We start from the raw sequence: 18215 nt of genomic DNA on the forward strand, positions 1-18215 counted from the left end.
GAGGGGCGGAGGGCCACCTGAGACCTGACCACCCTCCTACGCACACTCATACCCCCTGTAAAAGTAATAGCCTCAGCCTCACGCCAACGCCAGTAATCAGCCAGTCAAGCCCATGACAGACTATCTCGCAAACCTGGTCAAACCCAAGAGTATCAAAACGCTCTTTATTGGAAAACCAAACTGTTCCTAATACCCCAGACTGCCACCTCCGCAGCTCCTCTGTAGCCAATTCTTCCAGCATCCTTTCAGCCCAAACGGGCCTGGCTCCCACCAGACCTGCCTGAGGGCTGCCACTTGCCTAGGCACCCCAGGGCCTGGGCAAAAGAAGCCATCACCTGTCTCATGAGGAGTGTACATGTGGCAGCCCCCCCAGCTGGGAGTCTTCTCAGTCCTGGGACCAGCATCTTTAGTCTCCTGGAGGAAGAGGACAGGAGCCAAGCCTCAGGGCCCAACAGCACCCCCACTGCTGCCTTTGCCCCACCTGAAGTGCCAGCTGCCACCGTTCCCTGGGCTCATCTTTTAGTGTCTCTGCCTCGCCCTGCCCTCCTTTCTCCCTTCTGCTCAGTATCCTGTTCTTTTTAGCTCCAGATCTTCCTCTCCTGGCTTCTTCCCTGGTCCAGCAGTCATCCTAACATACACTGCCCCCAACCCCACCCCCACCAGGGCCCAGAGTTGGCATTCCCCGGCAGGCGTGGCTGCCGAGCCCACACCAACATTTCTGCCACCCCAGTTTTTTTCACTTACTCTTCAGGCCTCCTGATGTATCTCCCCAACCTTTCTCAGATTCTCCCAAGCCCTCTGGTTCTTTCTCCTCGCCCCGAGACACCCCTGACTCCTTACCCAGGTCTCCCCAAGACCTCTGCCTTCCTTACCCACCTCCTCCTACAGCAACTCCTCTTCCCCATCTGCTGGGCCCTTGGCCTCCTCCTCCTGCCTCCTTGCCCCCCACCACCCCCAACACCCTTAGAGACAAGAGGAACTACTAGATGGATGACTGGTCCAGTTCCGATTCAGCCTCGGGCTCAGCCTCCTGCTCCTGCTCCTCCTTAATCCTCTGCCGGATCTCGTCGGCCTCAGCCCGCTCCTCCTCCTCATAGAAGTCCTTGTCCAGGCGCTCAAGGTGTGCCAACTGCACCAGGGCCTCCTGGCGGTAGTCATTCTCGTCTGCACACGGGTTGTCCAGCAGCACCAGGGCTCGCAGCTTGGGCAGGTCCTGCAGCTTGGCTAGCTCCCCCAGGTCGGTCACCATGTTGCCCCTGCAGGTGCAGTCGGGAGGGGTTCACCAGGGGAGATGGGGCTTTGGAGGCCAGCCGCCTTCCAGGAAGAGGGCCTGGGAGAAATCCCCCACGGGGCTCTGGTCTCTCTAGAAACATGGCCTCTGTGGACTGGCCCTCCAAGCATTGTCAGATTTGCCATGAGATGCTGTCCAGCCCTACTCCTGTCCTGCTTCTGCCCCTCAGGGACTCCCTAGGTGCCACAGTCTATTCTGTAATGTGCTGTGTTTATCCTTTTTGAGCAGTAAAGCTGGGTCTCAAACCTGGTTTGGTTTTGTTTGTTTGTTTTCTTTTTAAGGCCGCACCTGCAGCATGTGGAAGTTCCCAGGCTAGAGGTGGAATTGGAGCTACAGCTTCTGGCCTATGCCACAGCCATGGCAACACAGGATCCGAACTGTGTCTGTGACTGACACCGCAGCTCACAGCAATGCCGGATCCTTAACCCACTGAGCAGGGCCAAACCTGTATCCTGAATGGAGTTCCCGTTGTGGCGCAGTGGTTAACGAATCCGACTAGGAACCATGAGGTTGCAGGTTCCAACCCTGGCCTTGCTCAGTGGGTTAGGGATCCAGCGTTGCCGTGAGCTGTGGTGTAGGTCGCAGACTCGACTCGGATCCCGCATTGCTGTGGCTCTGGCGTAGGCCAGCAGCTACAGCTCCGCTTAGACCCCTAGCCTGGGAACCTCCATATGCCGCAGGAAGCAGCCCTAGAAAAGGCAAAAAGACAAAAAAAAAAAAGGAAGAAGAAGAAGAAGCAGTTAGGACCCAAGCCAGTGGAGGAGGAGCTGGGCTCCAGGCTCATGGAGCGGGTACTACCTTGGTGCTCCCACAGGAAGGAGCCTAGAGCTAGGGGTGGGTCAGGGCCTCCCAGCCTGAAGAATAAGCTTCCTCCCCTAGAGTGTCTCCTTGTCCCCATGCTCATGGATGTTTATTTACATACTCTTGCTTCGCACCTTTGAAAATCAGGCTTAAAGACTTCAGCCTCATCTCAAAGGAGGCGCTGAACCTCTCCCAGTGTTTCTAACCGAAGTGCTACTCGCACTTCCCACTGGACTGTCCTACTTGTTGCAGGTCTTTGGCCCCACAGGCACCTCCAAGTCACGGAGACAACCCCCTCCCTGTACATTTACTTCCAAACATCCCCGGTTAATAGCTTCTGAGGAAGGTCCATTATCCCTGTCCAGACCATTAACCAGAAAACAGTGCCCCCTCCGCCCTCCAAGACCAGGAAGGCAGAGCTAATGAGCAAGAGATCACTCCGTGGGTCAGGGCAAGAATTGGGGCTTCAAGATATAACCACGGCTCCCTACTGGAAGATTCTCTATCCATTGCCAGCCTCAAGGATTTGGCCTTGTTGACTAGGGAGGCCATTTCCTTACATCTTTGCTGTGAGAAACACATAACATGCTCCATCACACAAGAGTTGGTTAAAGAAAATCCCCCCCGGGAGTTCCCATTGTGGCTCAGTGGTAACAAACCCAACTAGTATCCATTAGGACATGGGTTCAACCTCCGGCCTTGCTCAGTGGGTTAAGGATCCCGTGTTGCTCTGGCTCTGGCGTAGGCTGGCAGCTACAGCTCTGATTCGACCCCTAGCCTGGGAATCTCCATGTGCCACGGATGGGGCCCTAAAAAGAAAAAAAAATGTGGCTCCCAGAAAAGGGTAGGGGTGAGGTGGGGCCTGGAGAGGATGCCTACCTTAGGTTGAGGTACTGCAGTGATTTCATTTCCTTGGAGAAGCCACTCAGAGTGTCAATCTGGTTGTCCCGAAGATGCAAGGTAGTGAGATTGCTTAGGTTCTCCAAACCTTCCACCTTCTTCAACAGGTTCTGGGCCTAGACCCCCGTGGATACAGTAGATAGATTGCGAGATGGGAGAAGGGATGAGGAAGGAAGAGAAATCAGAAAGGGATGCAGCAAAAGAGCAAATATAAGAAGTAGGAGGGTGCAAGAGAAAGAGAGGTGGGTAGAAATCCATGCAGAATAAAGAATCCAGGGAGCTCCCATTGTGGCACATCAGAAACAAATCCGACTAGTATCCATGAGGATGTGGGTTCGATCCCTGGCCTTGTTCAGTGGGCCAGGGATCTGGCATTGCCATGAGCTGTGGTGTAGGTGGCAGATGTGGCTCAGATCTCACATTGCCGTGGCTGTGGTGCAGGCTGGCAGCGTAGCTCCGATTCAACCCCTAGCCTGGGAACTTCCATATGCGACGGGTGCAGCTCTAAAAAAAGAAGAATCCAGAAGCTGCCAGCCCAGAGAAAGGTCAGCAATAACTGCCCACTGCCCACCACCGCCACCTCTCATTAAGATGTTTCAACCTACTCTCCAGCCCAAGAGCCCAAACTGCTCCACTGGGGAGAAATGGCTTCAGCACCATCCTGGAATGAAGAAGCTTAAAAATCTTAAAGACTAGGAGTTCCCTGGTGGCACAGTGGGTTAAAGATCTGTTGCTGTCATTGCTGTGGTGTGGGTTCAATCCCTGGCCCAGGAATTTCCACATGCCTCAGGCACAGTCAAAAAAAAAAAAAAAAAAAAAGAATCTAGCTCCCATTGTGGCTCAGCAGTAATGAGCCCCACTAGTATCCATGAGGATATGGGTTCAATCCCTGGCCTCCCTCAGTGGGTTAAGGATCTAGCATTGCCATGAGCTTTGGTGTAGGTTGCAGACGCGGCTCAGATCTGGTATTGCTGTGGCTGTAGTGTAGGCCAGCAGCTGCAGCTCTGATTTGACTCCTAGCCTGGGAACTTCCATATGCTGCAAGTGTGGCCCTAAAAAGCCAAAAAAAAAAAAAAAGAGAGAGAGAAAAGAACTAAAAGGCTAGACACATAAATAGCCTCCTTAGCTTGATGTCTGTGCCTTACTTATGCTGCTACCTGTATCAAAGCAGACTGTCTCTATATTGTCCACTCATTAGTTATTACCAGCCCTGCTAGGTGGTGAGCACATTGTCTGTTTTGACTTTGCATCTCCACAGCATCTGGCACCAAGTAAGGGCTCAATAAACGATACCAATTATCAGGATGCTGATGGAGTTAGTAGATGAGGCTCCTAGAAGCCAGGCATCCTGGCCCCCAGGACAGTGTCCCCTTCCTGGCACCAACCATCTTTTCACCCAGTGATCTACCAGGAAGAGGTTCTTCAGCTTAGGAAGGTTGATTCCCAGGGTGCTGCTCAGTTGGTTGCCCCGAAGCTCCAGGGTGTGCAGGCTGATTAGCTTTTGGGGGTCCAGACCCGTCACCATGTGGATGCGGTTCCCTGAGGAGAAGGACCATGTCAAGAGTTCAAAGAGCCCCTCCGAATGTTCAGCAATAAAGCCTGAATTTGGGGAGCCTCCACATCGTCTTCTCTAATGCCATGTGGATATAAGGAAGGACAGAGCCCAGACTTACCACCACCAGGCCCTGGGGCAATGATCTGGTGGTCAAGGGCCCAATGGGCATGTCCTCCTAAGCCAGGAGTGAATGAGGGATGCCCAGCAAGCAATCCAGATGGCTCACTCCCTCTCCTTCAAGTCTTTGTCAACTTCCCAATGCCACTTGTCCAAACCAACCTGTTTACCTGATTCCCTTTACCCGGATCTTTTTTTTTTTTTTTTTCCATAGCACCTAACTGCTTTCAATATGCTTTATAAATGTACTTATTTATTGTGATCATTGATAATTGCCTGTCTCCCTCGACTAGAATGGAAAGAACATGAGATTAGAGATTTTCAGAGTTCCCTGGTGACACAGTGGGTTAAGGATCTGGCATTGTTGCTGCTGTGACTCAGGTTAGATCCCTGGGCCAGGAAATTCTGCATGCTGCAGACGCAGCAAGAAAGGAAGGAAGGGAGAGAGGGAAGGAGAGAAAGAAAGAGGAATTTATTTTGTTCACTGTGGTATCTCCAGCACATAGAACTGCCATCGTGAATCATCACGAATGTCTGAATATGAGTGCATGAATGAGTGCAAATTGCTATGCAGCACAGCCAAGGACCATACTGCCCACTCTGTTGGCCCCAGGATAGGAAGGAATCTTGTGACCCCCATCCCTGAGGCCCCACCTTTGAGATCCAGACTGGCCAGACGAGGATGAGAGATGCCATCAGTGTCAGTGATCTGGTTATAGGCAAAGCTGGCAATCTGCAGGTACGGCAGTTCATTCAGCCGGGCACTCCGCAGTCGGTTGCCATCAGCTTTCAGCCAGAGCAGGTGAGTGAGGTAATTGAGCGGAGACAAGTCTGTCAAGTGGTTTTCAGAAATATCCACGTAGCGCAGGTGGATGTAGGAATGCAGCAAGTAGATGTCTGTCAGATCCCTAGGAGACAGCAGAGGCCAGGGTCAGGGTTAAGAATCCAGCAATCGGGAGTTCCTGTCGTGGCTCAGTGGTTTATGAACCCGACTAGCATCATGAGGACAAAGGTTCGATCCCTGGCCTCGCTCAGTGGGTTAAGGATCAGGCATTGCCGTGAGCTGTGGTGTAGATCTCAGACGAGGCTTGGATCCCACATTGCTGTGGCTCTGGTGTAGACCAGGAGCTATAGCTCCAATTGGACCCCTAACCTAGGAACCTCCATATGCTGCAGCTGTGGCTCTAAAAAGACAAAAAGACCAAAAAAAAAAAAAAAAAAAAAGAATCCAGCGATCGGCGTTCCCATTGTGGCGCAGTGGAAATGAATCCAACTAGTATCACTGAGGATTTGGGTTCAATTCCTACCTTGATCAGCGAGTCAAGGATCTGGCACTGCTGTGAGCTGTGGTGTAGTTCACGGACTCAGCTCCGATCCTCCGTTGCTGTGGCTGTGGTGTAGGCTGGCAGCTTTAGCTCCCATTGAACCCCTAGCCCGGGATGGTCCAAATGCCACATGTGCGGCCCTAAAAAGCAAAAGAAAAAAGAATCCAGGAGTTCCCGTTGTGGCGCGGTGGTTAGCGAATCCGACTAGGAACCATGAGGTTGCGGGTTCGATCCCTGCCCTTGCTCAGTGGGTCAAGGTTCCAGCGTTGCCTTGAGCTGTGGTGTAGGTCGCAGACATGGCTCGGATCCTGCGTTGCTGTGGCTCTGGAGCAGGCTGGCAGCTACAGCTCCCATTCGACCCCTAGCCCAGGAACCTCCATATGCCGCAGGAGCGGCCCAAGAAATGGCAAAAAGACAAAAAAAAAAAAAAAGAAAAAGAAAAAAGAATCCAGAAAGCACTGGCAGAGGTGCTAGAGCAGAGGGCAGTATGAAAATGGCTTATAAATGAAAGAAGAGTGGGTGACAGACAAGAGGAATAGGAAGGGGAAGAGAAGGTAGTTGGGTTCTCTTTTTTTTTATTTTATTTTTTGTCTTTTTAGGGCCATACCTGAGGCACATGGAAGTTCCCCGGCTAGGGGTCTAATTCAACCTACTGCTGCTGGCCTACCCCACAGACACAGCAACACCAGTTCTGAGCTGCATCTGCGACCTACACCACAGTTCATGGCAATGCCGGATCCTTAACCCACTGAGAGAGGCCAGGGATGGAACCTGAAACCTCATGGTTCCTGTCGGATTCATTTCTGTTCTGCTACACCACGACGGAAACTCCCAGTAGACAGGTTTTTTGGTTTTTTTTTTTTCTTTTTAGGGCCACTCCCGCGGCATATGGAGGTTCCCAGGCTAGGGGTCTAAATGGAGCTACAGCTGTACAGCTGCTGGCCTACACCACAGCCACAGCAATGCCAGATCCAAGCCTCGTCTGCGACTTACACCACAGCTCACAGCAACGCTGTATCCTTAACCAAGTGAGGCCATGGATCGAACCCACAACCTCATGGTTCCGAGTTGGATTCATTTTTGCTGCGCCGCGATAGGAACTCCAGTACCTAGGTTCTTAACAGTGGCAGGGACCTGGTGTCTCTGAAGGACTGGGAACTGACATTTTAAAGGACAAGTGCTGGGGTCCGACAGGAATTCCCCACACACACCCTCAGCCTCCAATTCCCTAGGCCAGCTCTGATGCAGGGGGTCACAGGGCTCCTGAAAAGTAGGTTCTCTCCTTCCCTCCTCACTGGCCCAGGATGACGGAGACCCAAACAGAGCTAGAACACCCAAGATGGAGGGTGAGAAAGGAGACTTGGCCGCACAACCTCAGACTTCTTCTGGTCTCCCATAAACGCACCTGTCTTTAACCTCCAGCTTGACGTAAGCATGGGCCAGTCCATTACCGGTTTTGCAGAGCAAAGAAAGCCCTTCCTTCATCATGTCCTCCGTGAGGGGAGTGGATACCCACTGCAGGATGAAGTGGACTCAGGCATCCTTTCCAGCCCACCCCCCTCCCTGAATCCGGGGACTCCTCCGTTTCTGTGCTCTCACTTCCTCAGACTCTTCTTCTCCCTCCTTCCTGTAGTCCTCCCACTCCTCTATCTCCTTCTCGTCATCTTCCCTTTCCAGGTCGTCCAGGTCTGGCTCAAAGTCTTCCAGATCCTCTTCATCTGACATTTTTCTTCCCTGCTGAAGGCTCTGGAGTCAGACCAAGCTAGGTTCCCGTCCTGACAAAGAAGGTCTCCTCAGCATCTGCCCACCCTCCCTCATCTCCATTGCCTGGTGCTCCTCCCATCACCCTATCACCTCCGACTTCCTCCTGCCAGCTTTGCTTCTTTCCTCATCCCTGTGTACATCTCATTCGGACTCCCAACCTCCACTTCACTTTCCCGCCAAGGACCCCTCTCCCTTGGACACCTTCCCAGATCCTCAAGACCTTTCCTGCCCTTCTCAGTGGCTCCAACTCCTCCAGCTTTCGGTGTCCAGCTTCCTGGCCTCCTTCTCCCCAGGTCTCCCACTTCTGCCTTAAGCCAGGTTCTTCTCCAAACTCCCCTACCGACCGACCCCTCCCTCCTCTCCTCCCCGCCCATCCCTAACCCAGCTCCACTCCTTTCTTCTAACTCTTCCACCAAGCGGAGCCCCATTTCCCTGTCCCCTCTGGGACACCAGCCTCTAACCTTCCCACTCAATCAGTCCTTTGCAATGGGGCGCAGACCCTGGTTCTGCTCAACTAGAAGCTCTTCTGGAGAGGTCTCGGCCCCGGGAGGGAAGGGTTGTTTGGTAGAGGGGCAAGGGAGAAGGCGTTGTGTACTGCTGTTATGGCAACGGGGTGGGGGTGGGAGGGACATTCGGCTTCCGCGTGTGGCAGCAGTTGAGAGAGGAGCCGCGAATAACTGGGCTGAAAATCAGCCGCGAAGCTTGTGCCCCAGTAGTTGCTTGGTTACGAGCCCAATTTCCCTGAGCCAGGAACCCGGATGTGGCGCGGTGGTTGGCCCAGGACGGGGCTTAATAGAGCTGAGGGGAGGCGGTAGAGGGCGTGGCTATCATTACGTCATCTGAGACCTTAAAGGAACCGGACCACATCCAGGGTAAAGTTCTGTGAATTCAAGAGAAACTCATTGCCTGAAGCAGAAGGCGGGGAAGAAACCCCAAGATGCGTGGTCTGGTTCCCCAACCCTCGTATAAGTTCCATACATTAATTGTTTTCAACTTACTAGCGACTTAAAACTCCATTATCTCATCTGTAAAATACGCTTAACTATACCAACTGACAGGGACGGCGTAAGAGTGTAACCTATGCCAAAGCGCTGTGTAGATTGCTAAACCCAGTTTGGGACCATTTCCATCCTCCTCCTGTATTAGTTTGATGCAGTCCTTTTGTAGGACACAAAGGGAGAAAAAGCCAACATGTGCCAACTAAAACAGTCCCATCCAACGTTGTCATACAAATTGTCAACAAGAACTGACAGAGCCACACCCAGGGACTCAAGCCTGTGTGACTTGTTGAAGGAGATGGGGAAAGAGAGAGGTTGAGATGCAACAAATGTTCCTGGAGAGCGTGTGCCAGACGTTGTGTGAGATGACTTCACAAGTGATATTTAATCTCCACGCCAGTCCCGTGAAGTAGATATTTCTGAGAAAAGCAAACTAAGGCTCCTTAGCATTTATGACACAATTCCTGCCTGGGGGAAGGGAGATATTACCAATTCTGTAGAATCTAATATACATAAAACAATCAGGTAACAAGCTAAGATATCGTGTGATCAACTGTTAAGGTGTTTTACAGACTATGCAACAGGCAAAGTGATCTGATGGAAGATGTCATGGGCTGGAAAACAGGAAATATTACCTCCTGCCCTGTCAAGCTGGGATAATATAGTTCATAGACAAATCTGTTCACATGGTATCATGGAACTAGCAGAGGCTTTAAAGTCAGAGACACCAGTTTCCTACCCATGCTACCACTTAATAGTTGTGTGTTCCTCAGCAGGTTATATAATTTTACTGAGGTTTAATTTTCACAAGTGATATGAGGATAAACAGGTCCATCTCCAGGGATTACTGGACAGTTAAAAGAGACAATGTGGGAGTTCCCTAGTGGCTCAATGGGTTAAGGATCTGGTGTTGTCACTTCTGTGTCTCACGCCATTGCTGTGGCAAGGTTCAATTCCTGAACCTAGCATTTCTGCACCACCTTGGGCCTGGACAATAAATTAATAAGTAAATAACAAAAATGGCCTCAGTTATACATACTGTTCATCATCTGGATTATTTTCATTTACTAATTTATCTTGGACATCTTTCATCTTACTAAACATTTTTTTTCTTTTTAGGACACACCTGTGGCATATGGAAGTTTCCAGGCTAGAGGTGGAATCAGAGCTGTAGCTGCTGGCCTACTCCACAGCCACAGCACAACTGGATCTGAGCCAAATCTGCAACCTACACTGCAGCTTGATGCAACACTGGATCCTTAACCCACTGAACAAGGCCAGAGATTGAACCCACATCCTCATGGATACAGGTCGGGTTTAGTGCTGAGCCACAACAAGAACTCGTATATGGTAATTTTTTGACTGCACCCATGGCATGCAGAAGTTCCTGGGCCAGGAATGGAACCCAAGCCACAACAATGACAACACAGGATCTTTAACCCACTAGGCTACCAGGGAACTCTGGTAATTTTTTAGCTGTTCCCTATTGATGGATATTACCTTTATAGAAAATTGTCCACATTGCAATAAAAATCCTCATAGATATAGCTTAACTCTTCTTCATGAGTACACTGTAGCAGTACTGCTCAAATTTTATTTATTTATTTATTTATTTATTTAATTTATTTATTTTCCTTTTAGAGCTGAACCTGCAGCACATGGACGTTCCCTACACCACAGCTCTCAGCAATGCCAGCTCCTTAACCCACTGAGTGAGGCTGGGATCGAACCTGCATCCTCATGGATACTAATCAGGTTCTTAACCTACTGAAGCACGGTGGGAACTCTCAGTACTTCTCAAATTTTAATGTGCATAGGAATTGCCTAAGGATCTCATTAAAACCTAGATTCTGATCCCTCAAGTGATACCAGTGCTGCTGGTCCATGGACCAAATTTTGAGTAGCATGGCTCTGTGGAATACATTCTTAGAAGCTGCAATTTCTGGAGTTCTCATCGTGGCACAGTGGAAACGAATCTGACTAGGAACCATGAGTTTTTGGGTTCGATCCCTGGCCTCACTCAGTGGGTTAAGGATTCAGCATTGCTGTGAGCTGTGATGTATGTCACAGACACGGCTCAAATCTGGCATTGCTATGGTTGTGCCATAGGCCAGCATCTGTAGCTCCGATGGGACCCCTAGCCTGGGAACCTCCATATGCCATGGGTGCAGCCCTAAAAAGACGAAAAAGTAAAAAAATAAAAAATAAAGGTGCAATTTCTGGTTCAACATATTCATTTTGCCAGTCTAAAATAATTTCAATTTTTTCCATTATAGTTGGTTTACAGTGTTCAATTTTGCCAGGGTTTTTTTTTTTTTTTTTTGTCCTTTCTTTTTTTTTAGGGCCACACCCACAGCATATGGAGGTTCCCAGGCTAGTGGTCCAATCGGAGCTGTAGTTGCTGGCCTACACCACAGCCACAGCAGCTACAACCACAGCAACTCAGGATCCGAGCTGCGTCTGCAACCTACACCACAGCTCACAGCAATGCCAGACCCTTAAGCCACTGAGGGAGGCCAGATCTGGAACCCGTGTTCTCACGGGTGCTAGTCAGGTTCATTAACCACTGAGCCATGATGGGAACTCCCCTGCCAGTCTTAATATGTCAAAAAATAAGTATGTCATTATTTTTTTCAGGGAGATTAGTTTATTGTGGCATTTCTAAAAGTTATGGAGTTCCCATCGTGGCGCAGCAGAAATGAATCTGACTAGGAACCATGAGGTTGCAGGTTCAATCCCTGATCTTGCTCAGTCGGTTAAGGATCCGGCGATGCCGTGAGCTGTGGTGCAGGTCAAAGATGCGGCTTGGATCTCACATTGCTGTGGCTGTGGTGTAGGCCAGCAGCTCTAGCTCTGACTGGACCCCTAGCCTGGGAACCTCCATATGCCAAAAAGCCAAAAAAAAAAAAGTTATACAATATTATGTTAGTTTCAGGTGTACAACATAGTGATTTGATATATATTTTTTTTTTGTCTTTTGTCTTTTTTCTTGTTGTTGTTGTTGTTGTTGCTATTTCTTGGGCCGCTCCCGTGGCATATGGAGGTTCCCAGGCTAGGGGTTGAATCGGAGCTGTAACCACCAGCCTACGCCAGAGCCACAGCAACGCGGGATCCGAGCTGTGTCTGCAACCTACACCACAGCTCACGGCAACGCTGGATCGTTAACCCACTGAGCAAGGGCAGGGACCGAACCCACAACCTCATGGTTCCTAGTCGGATTCGTTAACCACTGCGCCACGACAGGAACTCCCTGATTTGATATTTTTATTTGTTATGAGGTGATCACCCCAATGTGACCAGTTAGCATCCATCACCATACAAAGTTGTACAATATTATTGACTATATTCCCTATGTGTATATTACATCCTCATGATTTATTTTATGGCTGGAAGTTTATACATCTTAAACCCCTTTACCCATTTTGTCCATCTCTCTATTCCTCACCTCTCTGGCAACCACCAGTTTGCCCTCTGTATCTAGGAGTCAGCTTGTTTTGTTTTTTAGTTTCCACCTATCAGTGAAATCACATGGTATTGTTTTTCTCCGACTTATTTCACTTAGCATAATATCCTCCAAATCCATCCATGTTACAAACGGCACGATTCCATTCATCTTTCTGGCTAAGTAACTATATCTACATATTTCTTTATCCATTCGTCTATGGATGGACGCTTAGGTTACTTCCACATCTTGGTTATTGTTAAATAGTACTGCAGTAAACACAGGAGTGCCCATATCTTTCTTTCTTTTTTTTTTTGTCTTTTTGCCTTTTTTAGGGTGCTTCCAAGGCATGTGGAGGTTCCCAGGCTAGGGGTCGAATCGGAGCTGTAGCCACCGGCCTACACCACAGCCATAGCAATGCAGGATCCGAGCTGCATCTGTAACCTTCACCACAGCTCACGACAACGCCGGGTCCTTAACCCACTGAGCAAGGCCAGGGATTGAACCTGCAACCTCATGGTTCCTACTCGGATTCATTAACCACTGCGCCACAATGGGAACTCCGCCCATATCTTTTTGAACTAGTATTTTCATTTTCTTCAGATAAATACCTACAGGTGGAATTTCTGGATCATATGATAGTTCTATTTTTAGTTTTCTGAGGAACCTCCATACCGTTTTCCATAATGCCTGCACCAGTATAAATTCCTGCTGTTACTGCCCAGGGTTCTTGGCTTTCCTTTATCAAGAGAAGTTGATAAGAGGCCAGACAAGAAATTTAGGCAAGGCTTTTGGGGAGGGCTCCTGGGAGCAAAAACAAGTAACATGGGCCCAGGCTGCTTCCTTTGTGGTGTTGTGTGTGTGGGGGGGATGCTCCATATCCTGCTTTTGTTCCTGGCTGTTCATAAGTGGCAGTTGGATTTTTTGGTCTTTTTGTATCTTGTTGTCCCTAACTTGCCCCAACTGGGCATGCACACTGCTATTTTTAGCCCCATATAGTTTCTTTGTATTTTGCTGCTGGAGATGTTTGTCCAGGTGCCAGCTCAGCAGCAAAGAGTCCCAGGTCCTAGCCTGACTCACCACCAACAGTGTATGAGGGTTTCCTTTTCTCTACATCCTCACCAACATTTGTTTTTCTTATCCTTTTAATAATAGCCCTCATCAGATAGCCATAAAATTATTTTAATTTGCATTTTTGATTGTCAGTGAGGTTGTTTATTTTTGTATGTCTTTATTTTACTAAAGGCCTTTTCATATCCTTTATCTCTTTCTTTCTTTTTTTTCTTTTTTTTTCTTTTTTTTTTTTTCGTCTTTTTAGGGCCCATAGCATATGGAAGTTCCCAGGCTGGGGATCGAATTGGAGCCTCAGCTGCCAGCCTACACCACAGCCATAGATCTGAGCCTCGTCCTCGCCCTACACCACAGCACATAGTAATGCTGGATCCTTAATCCACTGAGAGAGGCCAGGGATGGAACCCACATCTTCATGGATACTAGTCGGGTTCATTATCACTGAGCCATGATGGGATCTCCTCATAACGTTTTTCACGTTTCTGCTAAATAATTAATTTTTAAAATTGACTTGTAGGAGCTCTTTATGATTTGAATACTAACAATGGTAGAAACTGCCAGTTGCTTACCTGATATTCATTTTTCCCATATTCCTGACAGAACTGTTTTAAATCAGTTTCTTTCTTTTTTTTTTTTTTGTCTTTTTGCTATTTCTTGGGCCGATCCCGCGGCATATGGAGGTTCCCAGGCTAGGGGTTGAATCGGAGCTGTAGCCACCGGCCTACACCAGAGCCACAGCAACACGGGATCAGAGCCGAGTCTGTGACCTACACCACAGCTCACGGCAACACCGGATCCTTAACCCACTAAGCAAGGACAGAGACCGAACCCGCAACCTCATGGTTCCTAGTCAGATTCGTTAACCACTGCACCACGACGGGAACTCCTAAATCAGTTTCTTAACATATAATTCACGACCCTAAAATTCACCCATTGAAAATGACAAGTCAAAGGCTTTTAGTATATTCAGAGTTGTACATCCATCAACACAATAAATTTTAGGACATTTTCATTACCACTTAGCCATCGCATCCCAATCCTAACACCACCCTTGGCAACACTAATCCACTCTTTGTCTCTAGAGATTTGTCTATATTGTACATTTCATATAAATGAAATTATGCAACATGTGGTCCTTTATGTCTGGCTTACCATTATGTTTTCAAGGTTTATCTACGCTGTAGCACAATCCCAGTACTTCATCCCGTTTAATTACTGAGCAGCATTTTGTCGTCTGGTTTATACCACATTTAACTTTATTTCTTCACTCACCTGTGGATAGGCAGTCATCTGTTGATGAATAATGTTTCTATGAACATTTATGTACAAATTTCTGTGTGGCCATGTATTTTCATTTCCCTTGGCTATATATCCAACTAGCAGCCATACAGAAATCATACTTTTAGTATCAAACTATTGAATTCTACACTATAATGAATCAATTCCAAAGAAGGATATGATTCTTTGCCACCTGGAGATTTCACTCTAAAATACTTATAGTTTTAACCTTCTCATTCATATATTCCACCATATATATTGAGTGCCTACTATGTACCAGGCATTTTGCTAGGAGCCTGAAATAAAAAATTATATGCAAATCCCCAGGAGGAAACTATTTTCACTTGAAAAATCTGTTACAAATAGAACCGGCCCTCAGATATTTCAACTTGGTTCATTGGCATTTTTTTCCTTACAAGTGGATCATATGGTAACTCTATATTTAACCTTTTGAGGAACTGCCAAACTGTTTTCCAAAGTGGCTGCCCCACTTTACATTTCCAGCAGCAGTGTTTGAAGCTTCTAATTTTTCCATATCCTGGCCAACATTTGCTCTTATCTGTTTTTGATTATAGTCATGCTAATGGATGTGAAGTGGTATTTCATTGTGGTTTGATTTGCATTTCCCTGATGGCTAACGATGTTAAGCATCTTTTTATGGTTGTTTTTTTTTTTTCTTTTTGGTCTATTTTGGGCCACACACGAGGCACATGGAGATTCCCAGACTAGGGGTCAAATCGGGGCTGTTTGTTGGCCTACACCACAGCTCACAGCAATGCCGGATCCCTAATCCACTAAGTGAGGCCAGGGATCGAACCCATGTCCTCATGGACACTAGTCAGATTCATTGCTGCTGAGCCACGAGGGGAACTCCAAGAATCTTTTTATTGGCCATTTGTATATCTTCTTTGAAGAACTGTCTATTTAAACTCTTTGCTTATTTTTTATTTTTATTATGTTTTTGCTTCCTTTTTAATTGGACTTTTTTTTTGGTCTTCTCATTCTTAAACTAATAGAATAGAAATTTTATTTATTTATCTACCTGAGGCATACGGAAATTCCTGGGTCAGGGAGCGAACCCTCACTGCCTTAGAGACAATACTGGACTCTTAACTCACTGTGGCACAGTGGGAACTCCAAGAACTTTTATATTATTGGGACAACACTGGGCACAGCTAAAATATTTCTCAGCCTCCATTCATTGCTGATAGGTCAGTAATGTATTAGTGAAAGTCTTTGGGTAAAACTTCTAGAATGTTCCTTTTTTCCTCCTCCCTTTTCTCTTCCTGTCTAAAACAGAAATATGATGGCTAGAGTTCCAGAAACCACCTAAGGCTGTGAGATGACCCAGAGAATGTAAGCCACATGCTAAGATGCCAGAACAAAAGTGGAAAGAAGCCTATGATACTGAAAATAAAATGAGGCAGTCATACCAACATGGAACTGCCTATCTGCAATCTTATTTTTTATGAGAGAAAAGTTGGTTAAGCCACTGGTTTGGGGATCCGTTATAGCCAAATATAATTATTATTTTTTTTTGTCTTTTTTTGTTGTTGTTGTTGTTGCTATTTCTTGGGCCGCTCCCGCGGCATATGGAGGTTCCCAGGCCAGGGGTCCAATCGGAGCTGTAGCCACCGGCCTACGCCAGAGCCACAGCAACGCGGGATCCGAGCCGCGTCTGCAACCTACACCACAGCTCACAGCAACACCGGATCGTTAACCCACTGAGCAAGGGCAGGGACCGAACCCACAACCTCATGGTTCCTAGTCGGATTCGTTAACCACTGCGCCACGACGGGAACTCCGCCAAATGTAATTATTAATTGATTATAACAAGGAGTTCCTGTTGTGGCTCAGTGGGTTAAGAACCTGACTAGTATCCATGAGGATGCAGGTCTGATTCCTGGCCTCACTCACTGCATTAAGGATCCAGTGTTGCCATAAGCTGTGGCATAGGTCACAGATGCGGCTCGGATCGCTCATTGCTGTGGCTGTGATGTTGGCTGGCAGCTGCAGCTCTGATTAGACCCCTAGCCTGGGAACTTCCATATGCTGCGAGTGCAGCCGAAAAAGATGGAAGGAAAAAAAAAAAAAAAAGACTTTCTTTGTATCTCTACCAGATACAAAGTTTGCAGCACTTCAGCAAAAGGGCCCTGCCTGTGTGCATGTCAATTTCCCATTTTTCACATTCAAATTATACTCTAAAGACTGAGCAACACTGAGAGCTGTGATGTGCCTGTATATATTTGACAGCAGGCTCTCCAAGAACAGAAAGCCCAGCTTTTGAGCATTTAGTGATTGCTCTGGTGTAAATACCTCCGCCATGGCTAATGTCAAGCTAGCGATTCAAAATGCGGTGTTTCCACCACACAGATAGAATAGAGAGAAGTAATTTCAAGATCATAAATAATAGTAAAAGTGCTATGGGCTGAATTGTTCACCCCCCAAAATTCATATGTTGAAGTTCTAATCCCTAGTACCTCAGAATGTGACTGTATTAGGACAAGGCCCTAAAAGAATGATTAAGTCAAACTGAGGCCATTAGGGTGGGTCCAAATCCATCTCACCGGTATAAGAAGAGGAAATTTGGGAGCTCCCACTGTGACATAACGGGATTGGCCGACAGCATCTCTGCAGCGCCAGGACGCAGGTTCGATACTGGCCTAGCAGAGTGTGTTTGTTAAAGGAGCCGGCATTGCTGCAGCTGCGGCATAGGTCAGGTCGCAACAGTGGCTCAAATCTGACACCTGGCCTGGGACCTCCATATGCCACGGGGCAGCCAAAAAAAAAAAAAGTAGAAGAAAAGAAGAGGAAATTTGGATACAGGTGTTCTGTGAAGAGACAGAAAAGTGCAGCCACCTGCAAGCTAAGCACAGAGGTCTCAGATAAAATCAAACCTATTGACACCTTGATTTTAGACTGCCTCCAGAACTGTGAGAAACTGAATTTCTGTTGCTTAAACTACTTGGCATTTTCTTATGGCAGCCCTAGCAAATTCATGCAAAAGGAGGTAAAATTAAATTATAAAGTGACCAGTTTTGAGTACTTTTAACCTTTGTTTTGTTTTGTTTTGCTTTTTTAGGGCCATACTGGTGGCATATGGAGGTTCCCAGGCTAGGGGTCCAATTGGAGCTGCAGCTGAGGCCTAAGCCACAGTCACAGCAATGTGGGATCTGAGCCACAACTGCGACCTACACCACAGCTTATGGCAATGCTGATCCTTAACCTACTGAGCAAGGCCAGGGATCAAACCCGAGTCCTCATGGATACTAGTCAGATTCATTTCCTCTGTGCCACAGTGGGAACTCCTAACCTTTGTTTTTTAATACAATTTATTTAAATTATATTTATACAATTTTATTTTTTTTTCTTTTTGGCCTCACCCACGGCATGCAGAAGTCTCCAGGGCCAGGGAACAAACCCGCACCACAGCAGAGACCCAAGCTGCTGCAGTGACAACATAGGATCCTTAACCTGCTGTGCAACAAGGGAACTCCCGCTTTAAAAAAAAAAAAAAAAGGCTGTTTAACAACCAGCTCACAGAATTCATGAAGAATTAACAATCAGCTCTCACAGCCTGTTCAAGACAGCTCCAGCACACAACTGCATATTTCAGTCTCACCTTTTTTTTATGGCTGCACCCGTGGCATATGGAGCTACCAGTGGGTTGACT

General features: G+C 47.6%; 1 protein-coding gene across 3 annotated transcripts; it reads right to left on the bottom strand.

Moving 5' to 3' along the window:
- Positions 1-137: 137 nt before the first annotated feature.
- On the bottom strand, positions 138-8362 carry LRRC23 (leucine rich repeat containing 23). Of its 3 annotated transcripts, none has more exons than XM_047787661.1 (8): positions 8215-8362; positions 7589-7764; positions 7395-7504; positions 5319-5572; positions 4401-4531; positions 2972-3108; positions 984-1256; positions 138-414 (listed from the first exon to the last, which is right to left on the bottom strand). In XM_047787661.1, coding segments are annotated over exons 2-8 (1032 nt in total). In that variant the 5' UTR covers positions 7715-7764; positions 8215-8362; the 3' UTR covers positions 138-413. The 3 variants fall into 3 exon arrangements, with proteins under 3 accessions (XP_047643617.1, XP_047643619.1, XP_047643620.1); XM_047787663.1 differs by lacking the exon at positions 8215-8362 and adding an exon at positions 7974-8091; XM_047787664.1 differs by lacking the exon at positions 7589-7764 and having other exon boundaries at positions 8215-8353.
- Between the last annotated feature and the right edge of the window lie 9853 nt (positions 8363-18215).

This window comes from Phacochoerus africanus, chromosome 7, assembly GCF_016906955.1.
Source record: "Phacochoerus africanus isolate WHEZ1 chromosome 7, ROS_Pafr_v1, whole genome shotgun sequence".
Classification (NCBI taxonomy): domain Eukaryota; kingdom Metazoa; phylum Chordata; class Mammalia; order Artiodactyla; family Suidae; genus Phacochoerus; species Phacochoerus africanus.

What these genes read in the sequence shown, in the direction of transcription:
- LRRC23 (XM_047787661.1), bottom strand. Translation starts at nt 7,714, where the DNA reads ATGTCAGATGAAGAGGATCTGGAAGACTTTGAGCCAGACCTGGACGAC. An exon ending in GAGAAGAAGAGTCTGAGGAA is followed by an intron (nt 7,505 to 7,588) that starts GTGAGAGCACAG and finishes TTCATCCTGCAG; the next exon opens with TGGGTATCCACTCCCCTCAC. An exon ending in GGCCAGTCTGGATCTCAAAG is followed by an intron (nt 4,532 to 5,318) that starts GTGGGGCCTCAG and finishes CCTTCTCCTCAG; the next exon opens with GGAACCGCATCCACATGGTG.